The sequence below is a fragment of the Myxine glutinosa genome, chromosome 3, assembly GCF_964187855.1.
Source record: "Myxine glutinosa chromosome 3, kmMyxGlut1.1, whole genome shotgun sequence".
Taxonomy (NCBI): Eukaryota; Metazoa; Chordata; class Myxini; order Myxiniformes; family Myxinidae; genus Myxine; species Myxine glutinosa.
In genome coordinates, this window is record NC_136263.1 from 89,788,840 (window position 1) to 89,804,442 (window position 15,603).

The 15,603-nt window shown below is 41.7% G+C and overlaps 1 protein-coding gene across 1 annotated transcript in view; it reads right to left on the reverse strand.

Annotated features, from left to right (window-relative positions):
- LOC137423403 (roundabout homolog 1) overlaps nt 1–15,603 on the reverse strand; it is a gene marked incomplete in the record, with an annotated part of 397,715 nt that overhangs the window by 14,734 nt on the left and 367,378 nt on the right. The window contains 5 exon segments of the mRNA XM_078774253.1: nt 4,110–4,287; nt 10,559–10,716; nt 14,121–14,218; nt 14,669–14,711; nt 15,047–15,073. Of these exon segments, the coding sequence (XP_078630379.1) occupies nt 4,110–4,287; nt 10,559–10,716; nt 14,121–14,218; nt 14,669–14,711; nt 15,047–15,073 (504 nt within the window).

A 15,603-nucleotide genomic window follows, 5' to 3' on the forward strand; every position in this document is an offset into this window, starting at 1 on the left:
TGACGTTGTATTTGATTGTGCAGTGCTTTGTATGTGGATTGCAACTTGCAAGTCGATGTGTCAGTCGATGGAGTTTTCACACGAGTAGCAGGCCTTGATCTCGCGGTTTACTCTTAATAACTCTTAAATGATAGTGGTCTAATTTCATGCAATCAAGCGCAAAGAATGTGTGCGTGTATGTATGTCACAACCAAGGATAACGTGTCTTGTCGTCTGGTTAGCCGTGTGGTTAAGCCTTTGGATGTTTGGCCAACATACTTGGCTTCTCAATCTTCACATTGTATGTTATAGATGACATTCTGTCAAATTTGTTCACGTGGTCTTTTGGCTTTGACAGCTGTGCTCGTAAGGATACTTGTGGTTTGTGAGTGTTGTTAACATTGTACGCACATAGTATGTGGCATGTGGTTTCAGAAGCGTGTTGTATGTATGGAAGTGCCACCGTGTGAGTTGGTGTGCCTGGACTGTTGTTGCTGCGGTGTGCTATTTTTAAATTACTTTACTGAATTTAAATTATTTTACTGCTCAGTGTGCTACCTATTTATTTTAGCAATATACGATAGAAAGTCTACACCACCTTTCAAATTTTTCACCTTTTGTTCCCTTATAGCCTGGAATTAAATTGCCTTAAACTTTTCCACATTTATATACATATTGTAAACCACAACTTAAGCCTGGTGTTGGCTTAATGGTTCAGGATGCTGGCTTGAGATCGCAAGGTCCTGAGTTCAAGCCCCTGTCATGTCGTTGGATTAACACCAGGTGGAGTTGACTCAGCCTGTCATCCTTCCGAGGTCAGTAAAATGAGTACCAGCTTGCTGGGATGAATGAGCCATTCGGGTAACCTGCATCAGAGTGGCGACCTGTCCAGGATTGTGCCCAATAGCCAAGGAAACTGCGTCAGCAGCCATATGCATCATCATGGTACAAAAAGGAATGGTCATGAAACCACAACTTCCAAATGAAAAACAAATTCTACAAATTTCAGAAAATTAATTTAAAATACAAAACTACAATATCTTGGTCGGTTAAGTGTCCACCTCCCTTATAATAGCAATTGTAAATTAGCTCAGGTGTAGCTAATCACCTTCAAAATCACACAACAAGTTAACTGCCCTTCACCTGCATTAAATTGTAATGATTCTGATTATTTCAGAATAAAATCAGCTGTTCCTGTTGGTCTCCTCTGCTGGGGAGTGCATTTCACAGGAAAGACTCAACCATGCGCACCAAGGAGCTTTCAAAAGACCTCCGGGATAAAGTTGTGGAAAGGCACAGATCAGGGAATGTGTATAAAAATATTTTGAAAGGCCTTAAATATCCCTTGGAGCACAGTCAAGGCAATCATTTAGAAGTGGAAGGCATATGGTACCACCAAGTCCCTGTGTAGATCAGGCTGTTCCTCCAAACTGGATGACCAAGCAAGGAGACTGATCAGAGAGACCACCAAGAGGCCAGTAGCAGCTTTGAAAGAGCCACAGGTCTTTATGGCAAAGACTGATCACTGTGTGCATGTGGCAACAATATCCCAAACACGAGTTTGAACAGTTTTGCAAAGAAGAATGGGCAAGTATTGCTCAATTAAGGTGTGCAAAGTTGGTAGAGACCTATCCCAACAGACTCACAGCAGTAATTGCTGTCAAAGGTGCTTCCACCAAGTATTAACTCAGGGGGGTGGACATTTATCCAAGATATTCAAGACCAAGATATTCTAGTTTTGTATTTTTAATTGATTTTCTGAAATTTGTAGAATTTCTATTTCACTAGGAATTTGTGGGTTACGATGTGTAAATAAAGGTCGAAAAAGTCTGATTTCATTCATTTTAGTTCCAGGCTATAAGCCAACAAAAGGTGAAAATTTTGAGAGGGGGTGTAGACTTTTATAGGCACTGTGTGTATACATATATATTGTTGCGGTTTTGCCATAAAGGCAAACCCTCTTTAGTTAATTGCACGACAACATGTAGCCTGCAGTATTTAGTTATTTCTTATTGAATGTAAAGATTAGCCCTTTCCCATTGTGTAGTAATCAAGACCCATGTGCATTGAGAGTAGGCAGGATTTCAAACCTTCGTGCGGTTAAGGGAAGACATTTCTAATGAGGAGGAAGGCGTGGCCAAAGTAACAGGCCCATGTGACCAATGACGGGTCGGGAACACGTCACCAGCAAGCAAACAATGGGGTGTGAAACCTCCCCGAATGAAAGGGGGAAGGAGGACTGAAACCTTCATTGGGGGAGGAGGGATTGAAGGCCAGCACGTAACCAACCTTAGCCAATGGGAGGCTGTGGAACATTCGAGAAGCTTTTTGGGGGTGATAAAAACCCCCACCCATCGCATTTCCTCCTCTTGCCTTTGTCCTTCGTCGACGACCCTCTCTTGCATTTTGCTACAGCAGGCGACGCTCTTGCTCTTGGATTTTGCTTCGCCATGACATCTCTTGCTCTGGACTCTTGCTCTTGGATGTTGATGCGCCACGACATCCCTCTTCCATTTTGCGAGGACACTCCTCTGGCTTTGTGCTTCGCCGACCGACACCCATCGCTCTTCGCCGATCTCTCGCTCTGATCAGGCTGACCTGCAAGCGTTGGCTTCTCCCGCAACTAACCTTGAAGCTGAAGCTTGTCTACCTGCATTGCAGCTTGTGCAACCTGTGGAAGTTCATCGTCCAGATACCTCGTCCAGGCTGCACGTCCGGATCGAGGATCGAGGATCGAGCTGTGCGCTGCGCACACCAGACCACATGGCCACCTTTGGAGTCAATCCCAGCACGTACATTGGTACGATAATAACCAGTGTGTTATTCCCTGTGTGTGTGTGAGAGTGTGAAGGCGCCAGTGGGGTTTATTATTAGGTAAGGATTGATAAGGTGCATCTTCGTCTCTGTTTCTCTGTGCCTTCAAAATAAAAGGCTGTACATTTTTGTTGTTACTTTCAAACCTGTTCGGGTACGTCTTTTCTCCATTGGCCTAGCATCATCCGAGACCGAATTTGGCTTGAATCAGGTCCGTAAATCATGTGAGGTAACGCCGCTTTCCACACCGTGCAAATCCGCTCGGCACGCAATAAGGTGTGTGAAAGCGAGGGTTCGATCCCCGGTTTCTTCGGTCGCGTGTCTTGAAGGTATTTGGGATTAATTGACCAGCAAACTCTTCGGCGCGTGGCTGGGAGGTTGGCGATCGGAATTGCTTAGCAATCCATCAATCACGAGTTTAGTCGTGGTCGGCGGCCTCAGTGGACCCGGAGTTTGAGGGGGAACAGGGCATAAACTCCCCTTTGTACGTCGACGAACCCGGGATCCACAACAATATATATATATATATATATATATATATGTTTTTTTTACACACACACACACGCACACTCATACACCACAAATACCACACAAACACACACACACACACACACACACACACACACACACACACACACACACACACACACACACACACACACACACACACACACACACACACACGATGCAAGTTGAATGAATTGTGGGAAGTAATCTACTATATGCAGAGCAATATTCTACAATGCTACATTGATTAAATATATTGCAGCATGAAGGCAAATAGCAGGCACTCTGTAAACAAAGAGCTCATTCTGAAAAAGAGTGTATTGTACAACCTTTGAGAGATAAATAAAAATGTTTTCACAAACGTGATTTTTATTTCAATGGCATTGGGAAAGTCACCCACCACTATAAGAAATGTGGAACACTGGCTTGCAACCAAATAGAAAAGGACTAACATTTTTGCTGATATGACATCATGGGACCAATCCTTCTTAGTTAAAGCCAAACTTCTGACCCAACACTGTGAGAGTCTCAACTGAGTCTGCTGTGACAATTGTTTTTTTTTAGCTTTCATTTTCCATAGTTATTAAATTAATATCAAATTGTCATTTTTGCTGCAATATTAAAATCATTAATGACTATCACCTCTGTGTATTCAAAATTATTTCAAATACTGTGTCATGTTTGATCTCGGTGTCATTTTTTTTCAAAGGTGTTACTTCTTGTGAGAATTGCACCAACCCACGATAGTGTATTGTTGAAGATAATATCTTGATAATGTACAGCAAGGCTGGATATTGCTTAATAATCACCGTTGTTTAGTTTGCTGAGCTCAGCCAACTGATTCTTGGTTCCAAAGGCCTCAGGGCGTGGAAGAAGTGACCCACGAGGTGGCCTTTTTTCCCCAACACGTGCAGTGCTGCTCATGTTGTTGCAGATGTTTGGCTGGCCTGTGGGTAATGCAGCGTAGGCCACAGTGCGTGGAACACCCTGGGTGCCACCAAATATGGTGGAGGGGTCAAGAGTATGAACAGGTTAACATCAACTCGTATTGTGGACATTTTAAAATTAAACTAAACATTAATATGTTAGCAGATTAAATAGTTCTTAAATGGGCCAAAAGTAACATGGAGAATTTAAAAGTTATTATAACATGACACCCACAATAGTCCATAAACAGTGTGTATATACAGTATATATATACATACATACATACATATATATATATATATATATATATATATATATATATATACATATATATATATACAGACTTGGCATTTAATATGGAATATTTTTTTTTGTGGGGGTGAACTTACTTTTCAAGATGTCTTAGAACCAAAAGTTCATTGGAATTATGTTGAAATTATTCTAGATTTTGTTAATGTGACCTTTAAAAGAAACAAAAACCACATTTGACATTTCGAAACAAATAAATTGATCCTTGAAAGTGATGTAAACTGATATCGAACTCAATTCATGGACAGTACTGTGTTAAACTTCTGTACGTTTTCCAGAAGTATCTCTTTATTTTGCACATTAGCCAAAATTTTTTTTAACAAAAACAAAAGTTAAATTACGACTGGGATTACGGACAGTAAAATTACAGTTCAGTACTTCGTGTAACCCCCACGAGCATTCAGGAGAGCACGTACACGTTGAGGCATGCTGTTCACGAGATTTGCCAAGGTTTGGACAGGAATCGCTTGCCATGCAGTGACAATAGCCTGCTGCAATTCACGCACAGAGGTCGGCTGCTGGTCCAAGTGGTCGATTTGACGGGTTAATTCTGCCCACGCTTTATCCATCGGATTCATATCCAGGGACATGGCAGGCCACTCCATATGCTCTACACCACGGTCAGCAAGAAAGTGTTGGATCATGCGAGTACGATGAGGCCGTGCATTGTCATCTTGGAAGACAAAGTTTCCTCGAAAGGCTGCACGAGCAAATGGAAGCAATGTTTCTTCCAGAATGGCCCTGTACTTGAACTGGTTCAGGTTTCCATTCAGAACAACCAGGTCAGTTTTGCCCCCTGCATGAAAAGCAGCCCAAACGGTCACCCCACCACCTCCAGCTTGGACTCTTGGCACTATACAATCTTTGTTGTAGGCTTCATGCACTTGTCTGCGCACTCGGACATGGCCATCTTGACGATGGACCAGAAAACTAGACTCGTCACTGAAGATCACGTGATTCCAGTGTCCTGGCTGCCATTGACGGTGCTCTCTGGCCCACTGCAATCGGCGCTGGCAGTGTTGTCTGGTCAGGCGTGGCTTTCTCAGGGGACGCCTGGCACGATAGCCTGCTTGAACCAGTCGTTGGTTGACTAGCCTTCTGGATACAGGCACATTTGTCAGTTGCTGCCACTCAGCCCGAAGCCGATTAGCTGACTTGGTATGGCCATTGTGGACTAACCGGTGCAGCTGGCGATCATCCCTCCTTGTGGTTCTGCGGGGACGTCCTGGCCTCGGTATTGGAGTAGGGACACCCCTCTGAGCATTTCGTTTCAGGATCTTTGACACCTGACCTTGAGTGATGCCATACTGCCGAGCAATAGCACGCTGTTTCATGCCGTAATTTCGTAAAGCCACCACTCCATGACAAACAGCATTGTCGAGTTGACGGACCATCTCCAGAGGAAGCGGCAATAACTTTTGGAGACGTGCAGCAGTTGTTTTCCACTAATACAGAACGCAACAACCCTTGTATACCCGACTGTGAAGCCAATCATCAAATGCACCTGTCCGTACATTTTGCCACGCCACCTGTGATATAATCCTGTTGTTGACTTCTTGCTGCGAAAGGCAATCATTGACATGGTTCTTTTAACAAATAAATCACCAAAGTGTAAAAGAAACTCACCAGATTGATATACTGAGTTAAGAAAGTAAACCCAAGTCAAGAAAAAAAAAATATTCCATATTAAATGCCAAGTCTGTACATGTTATGAAAATGACTTTGGGGTTAATGAGGGTAAATTATTCATCAATTATATCTTAATGATCAATGTTCGGTAAGTGTTTGTAAACCCCAAGTAGAATCGACCAGAAATTATCTGTTTGTCTCTTCTCCCCATTCAACCTTGTTGTCTATAAAACACGTTTCTGTTACTGCTTCATCCTGTTCGCGATTTTTTCCCTTATGAGAGCGAACTGAAAAGCTTAGGAAAGTCTCTTTTATTGTTCAAAATGTACTTCAAAGTTCTGTACCACCAAACGTTTATACCGGGTAGGCCAAATGTCACTGAAGGTTTTCTTTTTTTTGTAACTTTTTTTTATTATTAATTTTTTTTTCGTTTTACACATAAAGAAGAACAGGGAGATACATTATGAAGAAATTTACCAATGACCAGCATGTGAAAATTGTTGAACTTTATTATTCCAGTGGGAAATCAATAATTCCAACTCAAATAAAATTTCGCAATCATTTTAATGTTTGAGAACAACCATCAGAAAACACGATTCGGAACTTGATTGCTCCTTTTGAGTCAAAGGGGTTTGTTCATGACTCAGCCCGCAGTGGAAGACAAAAAACAAGTCGTACTCCAGAAAACATTGATCGTGTTAGGGAGAGTGTTAACAAAAACCCAGAAACATCAACTTGTAAACGTGCAACTCATCTCGGAATGGCAAGATCATAATTGCGAAGGATAATGAAGAAAGATTTGTTGCTGTTTCCTTACAATATCCAAATGGTGCACAAAATGTCACCTCAAGATCAAGCAAATCGACTAACATTTGCAACCAAATTGCAGCAACTCGTAAGGGACAATCCTGATTTTTCTGAGGAAATTGCAGCGATTGATCAAGGAGTTTTGTCCTCTGTAATGGATCACATTTTGGAAAGAGCAAGACTTTGCGAAGAAGCCAATGGGGGCCATTTGCAGGACATTATTTTTCACAATTAATCAAAAAAAAAATCCATGAATTAAACTACCATTTGAAATTTATTTGATTAATTTTTATGTAAAAATAAAAAAGTTATTTAAAAAAAAGAAAACCTCAGTGAATTTTGGCCCACCCTGTATATATATACTGTATATGATGTCCACCCCCGCATCATCAGATGCATATGGCTGCCGAAGCAGTTTCTTGGCTAGTGGGCACAATCCTGGTCAGGGCATCACTCCTACGCAGGATGCTCAAATGTCTCATTCATCCCAGTAAGCAGTTGCTCATTTCGCCGACCTCGGAAGGATGACAGGCTGTCAACCCCACCTGGTGTTAATTCAATGACCGACCGGGATTTGAATTCAGGACCCTAGAATCAAAAGCCAGCACCAGGCATAATATATGCATTATATATACAAACACACACGCATATATATATATATATATATATATATATATATATATATATACAAACACACACGCATATATATATATATATATATATATATATTAGGGTGGTGCTCAAAATAATTTTTTTTAAATATTTACTGGGACAAGGCTTTATGTTGTTCCTTTTGTTCCAAAATGAAAAGACACCAAATATGAAAGCAATCTGATTTTATTTAGGGGTGCCACATCAGCCTTCAAACTAAAGGTGTCTACAAAACTTTTCTATATATGGATCGAAAGCAAAACCAGAAGTTTGTTTTATGAAAATCCACCCTCCACTCACTTTCTTTGTATTCTAGCAAACACAAGTTACAATAGCTGCACAAATAGCACTATATTGCTATGAAAACTCAAATTCAATGATAACAATCCAAATGTTCAGTTCATAAAATGAAGAGACACCATATCACATAATATTAAAAAACCCAAATATAATGAGAAATGTAACTCCTATTTCTGGGCCTGTTTCACCACTGTTGCCTTTCTGGCATCGGGTTACATCTTCCTGTGAGCAGCAACAACTTGGAGCAGAGCTTGCTTTTGCTCTTCATCCTTTGTAAGGAGCTTATTGTAGTCTTGTATCAATGCGACACCCCTTTCTGCCCTGTCGTTCACCACGACTAAGCCACTGGCGGCTTTCTTTGCTTCCTGAAAGCTGGTTTCTTGCTCCCATGAACCAGGATCCTTATCCATCCAATCAGTTGGGGTCCCTAGGATGCTGAAGAAATGCTTGGTGTGTTTTGTTATGAGGCCAGCGATTGACAGGGCGGTTCCTCGTTTGATAGCTGGTCTCTTTGGAGAGGGGTTTTCACCGTCATTTTTCAATGCTTCAATCATATTGATCTTGCTTTCTTTGTCAATTCTGGTGTCAAAGAATGCAAATGCCACTAGTACTGGGCTCATGTACCACGTGTGGCGGCCAAGTGCCTTCAAGGCTGCCTGAGCCATCTTCTGATTGATTTGTTCAAACTGCGACTTCAGGAGTGACAATGTTGATAGGCCTTCTTTTCTTGGGACGAGATATCCCACCATCAGATGATGAAGAACCAGCCTGTGCCGTGGTCTCAGAGTCAGAGTCTGAGTCTGTGACTTCCATAGCAGTAGCACCCTTCATGACCGTTTCCTGTCTCTTATTTTCCTTCTCTGCCTTAGTCTTCTCCTTTTCTTCCCTTTCTTTCTTTCGCTTCGTTTTTGCTTCCAACACAGTGTCTGCAGATCCCATTGAAGCCTTCCTCTCTGAGAATTGATCGTGAAGAAACTTCCTGTCCTCGGGGTTGGTGATTATGGCCTCCGAATCTGCATGCCTAAGATCAAACGTCTTCTCCAAGGAGGCCTTGAAGGATGCTTCCTTTTTCTCTTGGGTCGCACCACCCTGCTTTGCACCTTTTTGGAGGCTCCTCCATTCTTCATATAGCCTCTCCAAACGATGGATGCAGTGCTGCTTCGTCGTTGTAGGTAGGTGAGCTTTTTCCCAGAACTTCACAACCTCTTCAATAGTGAGGGTTGCACTCTCCCTGGCAGTGCGATTCTCCTTCTTCAGGTGATGGAAAAACAGGACAAGAGATTGATGCACAGTCGGGAGCTTGGCACCTTTGATGGCATCTCCAGAAGTGGACCCAATGAGATACACATTATCCTGAGCCCGAGTTTTCAATGAAACACTGGTACTAGCACATGCCATATCTGCAAAATACGCAAGAATGTGGGTAAAATCCTGTTAATTCTTACTCCACAGGGCCACTCTCTACAAAAGAGCCACAGTCAATAAGTTAGGCCTCCATATTACACACTAAAAAAGCGTACCCCTGACCCCGGGAACCTGTACAAAACATGCATGAAAATTGCCCAGATAGTGATCATAGGAAGTCTCAAAACTGTATGTATAATATATTGTATATAACTATATATATAATGTATAATGTGTATTTATGTATATTTATTATTTAATGTATATTTTATGTATAAATTTAATGTATATTTAATTATAATGTATATATATTGTATAACTATATATTTATTTATTATATTTAAATTTTTAATATATTATATTTATTTTTAATATATTATTTAATGTATTATATTTGTCTATATTTGTATAATTGTCTATCGTATAATTGTATATATAATGTATAATATAATATATATTATTATTATTTAATGTATATTTACTATATATTTATTTTTAATATTATATTTAATGTATATATATAATTATGTATTTATTTTGTGTATATACAGCCCAAAAAATGGGAATTCCTATTTTTGCATGGGGGAAAATTCATCACTGATGTGGCACCCCATAATATTATTGGATTCCATTCAAATTTGGTGTGGTTTCCTTTGACACTAAAAGGAACAAACATAGACCATGTCCCAGAGAAACGCTGCATTTTGATTTTTTGAAGCCCACCCTAATATATATATATATATATATGTATCCCTCACCCTTTCCATTGCACCCCATGTACCTGAGATGTGGTGTAATCAAATGCAGCCTCATTGGTCAATTGCCCTAATAATATACTGAATTTTTTTTGTACCTTTTGCAAAAAAAAAAAAACTACATAATTGTATTTCAATTTTTAGCAGTATTTAGTTTTTAAACACAGACTCTGCCCTTCCACCTCTAACTTCCTATTGATTTTCGTGTATGCCATTCTTCCTTCACAATTTCACATAACTTGGTTCTACTATTCATCTCTCTTTCTTCCAGACTGTCCCCAAACACTAAATTAACAGTTTGTTAAAATCTGGAACCATGCTGCCCTGCCCTTATTTGCAAGAAGAGTCCCACTCCATATTGCCCCAAGAGATTTTTAGCCTCCTGGGTTAATTAGCACTTTGATATGAAGTGACAGCTGCAATGCCGCCGTGGCCCACTGTTCAGTGAAGTGCATCCCAATGCCTAGGTTACATACTATGTTAAGTGGTTGGTCCCCAGGCTTCGAGGAGGCAAAAGAAGGGCAAGGAGACAGGATCGGCTCCACCTCATGATAGATCGAAGTGTCTGGAGTCCCCGGCTGATTCAGATTGCTCTCCTTTTGTTCCAGACTGTGTAAGTTGCTCAAGTGATCAACTGCATGGTACAGAATTGTACAGTAATGTCAAGGTAATCGAACAATAATGAGGTAAGGATAAGCAGAGTGAGGCATAGCTTGTCAAAGAAATGAACTGAAAAATAAAGTACTCAGCGAAATGAACAGTTTAGACAACTGTAAAAATATCAGGTCTTAGTAACTGAGGGCAGTTGTCAATGTTGTGAGATGATGTAAAGCCATTGTTGAACAAAAAATAAAGTTTTTGCTGGTTCAGAGAGAGGCAGATCTAAAATGGGCATAATAATAAGGCAAGTATAGGATTTGGTTTGAATGAGTGAATGTAGAGGAGGATAGCAGAGACGGATGAAGGAAATAAATAATTAACAACAAATAACACGGAGAGGAAGAAGGATTGAGAGAGAAAGTGAAAACAGGTGATAATGCAAAAAAAATTACACAAAAGACAAAAAGAAGAAAGATTGAGAGTGAAGTATGAAACGACATGAAAACACAAAAGAGTAGCAGACAATGAAACAATAAACAGGAAGGATTCTACATGGGTAAATTTCTCACAAGAAACAAAAGGCAACCAAGCAGAATGAAGTGACCTATGCCGTGGAGTGGCCCGCATGCTCATTTCAAAAATGCCACTGAATTAATTAGTCTTTGTTCCTCCAGGGAGAGGCCTGCAAGACCTAGCCGCATGGTCATCACCAGTCATCGGCTAGAAAGGCTGACACTATTTGGGAAAACCACCTCCCTCTCCCTCTATAATGAGTGAATATGGACCGGTAGACTAGTTTAGAGGTGAGTGCACTCGCCTTTGAGCTGTCGATCCTGGATTCGACCGTCGACCATGCTACAACCTGTTACTCTGGTGTTACGAATGGAGGGCAATGCATCATTGTGTGCCGTCCATCGGAAGGGGATTACGCCGCCGGTGATCCCGTTTGCCACCGGTTGTTGGGCGTTAATAAATTGATAATTTGTTCGAGTTATCGGCACTCTTTTAAAGGCATTATGGGATATTTAATATATATCTACAAGTGAATCATAGCAGACGCGGTAACACCCGGCCCATTGTCACCTCCGAAGAATGGCTGATTGATGCAATGCCCTGCATTCTACATGTATAGCATCAACGTGACAGTGTATAGTCATGTCGGGAATCAAACCCACACAAGATTGCTGGAAAGCAAGTTTGCTACCTCCGAGCTATTCTTTTTATCTACCAACACACCACCTTGACACCAAATACACCAACTGGCACTCCACACTATTGTCGTCTACTCAATTCCAAAAATGGCGTGGCTCAAATCTTGACTATATCTGGATTTAAAAAGAACTATCAAGCAAAGCCATTAGAGATTAATTTAATAATAAAATATTATTGGATTGGAATGTTAATCTTCTTCTTCTTTAACGATCACAATTATGCCCACGTTCTTGTGGGGTTGCCTCGGGGAAGCTTGACCAAGTCTTTCAGGAGCTGGCTGGCCAGCCCTGACGTTCGATTAAGGTTAAGGCAGGAATATGTAATTTGTTCATGGTGCCGGCGATTGCTCGCATACTCTTCACAAAGAACACAATGGGATCTTTAACATCCACCAACTAATGCCAGCAGATGGAACGCCAGTTTAACGTCCATCCAAGAGATGGCGCACACATTGATGAATCACCCTGGATGTGAAACACCAGGATGAGTTTCTAACTGGTCTAAAAAATAAATAAATAAATATATATATATGTTCTTTTTTAAAAAAAGTGCAACATTAAATGGAAAAAACTAAATGAAAATGACTATACGTATATATATATATGGACTAACGCTCGTAATAGAGCTCACACACACACACACACATCTCGTTTTTTCATTTCTGTTCCTCACAATTCTATCCCTCTCTTTCACACACACACACACACACACACACACACACACACACACACACACACACACACACACACACACACACACACACACACACACACATTGACGAGACAAACACTTAACACAGCCACTGAGCTTGGGGGAAGTGCCATCCCGACCGTCACTTCCCGGGATACTCTGGGTACCAGCGACGTCATAACAATGGCGCCGCTTTTCTCCCCGTACTCAGTGGAGCATTCCTCAAGAGGAATTTCCTCCTCCCCATGGATGCCAACCGATGGGGATTGTCCGTGATCAATCCTTTTCAACCAAGGAAGCAGCACGCACCATTTTAAAGTCTTTGGTACGACTTGAACCGGTCCAAACTAGATGGGTGTTTTTTAGGAGACACCATCTTCTTACTGGATGGCTGTTGGCTCTCTACAGGAGCTCATCCACCCTTTTCCAGGTGTTGTTTTTCGTCCTGGCAGGGAGTCACCGTCACCCTTTCCCACTAGCAAAGCCAGTGAAGGGTGTCGGTTTAGTCACCGACAACCCGACCATGCGGCAGGTAGCATTGGGTTACACATTATCAATGACAGTCCCAAAAGACTGACCTGACTTAAAAATTATTGATGATATTTATTAAAAGTATAGGTCACAGCATTTACAGGTTGACAAACTAGCTTAGTGTTATTGTTGTCACCTCTGAGCTATTTTTTGCAATATTAGGTGGAATAGCATCTGACTAAAACAGCCGTCTGGTCAAAGGTGTTACAGAGCATGCTTTCCTTTAAAGTGGATATAAACTGACTGATCTATCCGCAGTCATAAAAGATCAAAGGACCAGTTCTTTGGGGGTCGTGGTGAGATTGAAAGGAGGGTGTGGAGGAGGGCTTGCAGGATAGCTCAGAGGTGGCGTACAATGGGTAAGTCAGTGCAGACCACAGTGCACGGAAGACCCCGCATGCCACCAAATGTTGTGAAGCTGTCTAATTCGTGCTGAATTCCTGAACAGGTTATAAACCATCACTCTGGTACTTCACAAGTAGGGCAGGGCATTATCGAATATGCTGTCCTTCGGACAGATGAAAGTCAGGTGTTCCATTTGTTAGAATTTGCCTCGGATATTAAATATTCCATCATACTTTTCAAAAAGAGTCGGCCATTTTGTGCTGGTATGCTGCCCAATTTCCAAATTAATGCGCTCACCACCACTGGGAAGAACAATGGCAAACCACCAAGTGCATCTTCTATGTTCTTTACTTAAGTGGCTACTTCAGTAGTGCTGGTGCTCAAGAAAAAAAAATGGAAAAAAGTATTTGAGCCTATCCCTTGACAAAATTACAAATGCTCTGTATGGGTTGAGCATCACTTGCAATGCAAGGCTTATCTCAATCATACATTTTCTGTTTTTATCAACCTGTGAACCTACAAAGGTGTGTGAATATTTAGCCTTCAAGATAAGGTAATTCAAGGTCAGTTTAGAAATTGTTGGCATTCCATGTTATCGTTTCAAGATGTTCAGCTTTGTAAAGAAGGCACTGCATGCAATGGTCGTGAAGATAAGGTTACCAGGCCGGCAGTAGTCAGGGAGAGCTGGGTTTGACCGTTGACCAACGCCCTGCCACGAATCCCCCCAAAGTTGTCCAGCACCACTGTAGCCTTGATAGCTGTTGGGGGAGAGAGGCAGGGTCCCCTTAGAGAATATCCTAATTGTGTGTGAGGTCTAACACTTAAAAAAGCATGCGTAACTTCATTTCCGGTGCTTTCTGGTGCACGAATAATACATCTTTTTATTGCTATGTGATATAGATATTGGCATAAAGGTTGCATTCCAGGTGTCAACATTTATTTTCATGTCACGGCACGAAGCAGGTAAATCAGGCCGAGATTTCGATCAATAATTCTTGGTATGAACACACAACCATGCACTATGTTGTATCACGAGGGAAATGGAGGCATCATATAAACACCAGCAATTCCCTGGCGAAAGTGAAGACAGCTGCTTTATGTCCGTGATTGAAGCTGGAAACTGCACAGTGCCTCACGTGTGTAATAAGCAGGAATGTGGAGCACTGAGATGGTGTGATTGGAGGAGCGGGAATAAAAGCGGGACCCACCTGGAAGACAGCAGGCCTCCATCGTCCTTGGAACTAAAGGTCACTGGACAAAGAAGGGAGGAGAGGAAAACATTTTGTGCGTCGCAGATAGCGAGCGGTTCACCGAATCAGCACCCCCATCGCGCAAGGTCAATGGGTAATTGTAGCCACTGAAAGAGCACTAGAACGTCTCGGGCCATCAACTGCCTATGACCGCCAGTGAAAGACAGATGTGCAGCCTCGATGGAGGGATGCAACACAAAGCCTCAATTTAGCGCAAATCACTCCGTGCCTTCGCTCAAAATTCGGTCATTGTAGCAATTCATTCATTCATTCATTTCGTGCCAAATTTACTGCAAAGCTGGAAGCATCTGCAAAGCAGAAAAATATTTTTCTTACCTGTTGGTGTGAATGTAAAAGAAGGATCTGCAAGACAAGAGAAAAGGAAAATCAATTTCGAAATATCAAAAGCTTTGCCGTTCACCAACTGCCTTGGCAAGCATCCTGAGTCCTGACCCACCTGCTGGTCGTCAGATGGGAAAAGCAGAGCTTAGTGCTTCTAATGCATCCAAACAACTTCCTCCCAGCATCCCACCTCCCTCACAAACCCAATCCCATAAAGAACAGCCAAACACTTGGCTGGTGAATGAAAACAGAAACACACCGGCAGCTGCTACTAATTTTAGGCCTTAGTTTTGGGCAAACGCACGCTGGCACCAATACTTATGTGGCTTGCCAGCCAGCTGCTGCGCACTCTTTGCCATCATGTCATTATGGTGATAGAGCTTTCGTATAGAAAGAACCAGTGACCTTACTGTGATTGGACAACAAACTATTAACCATTCCTAGATACTTGAATCATACATAAACACAGTGACCATTAACTCCGATGATTGTCATTTCGTTGCCATTTGCTATTCTACAATTTCTGCTGGAAATTTGTGGGCATTTCCAGA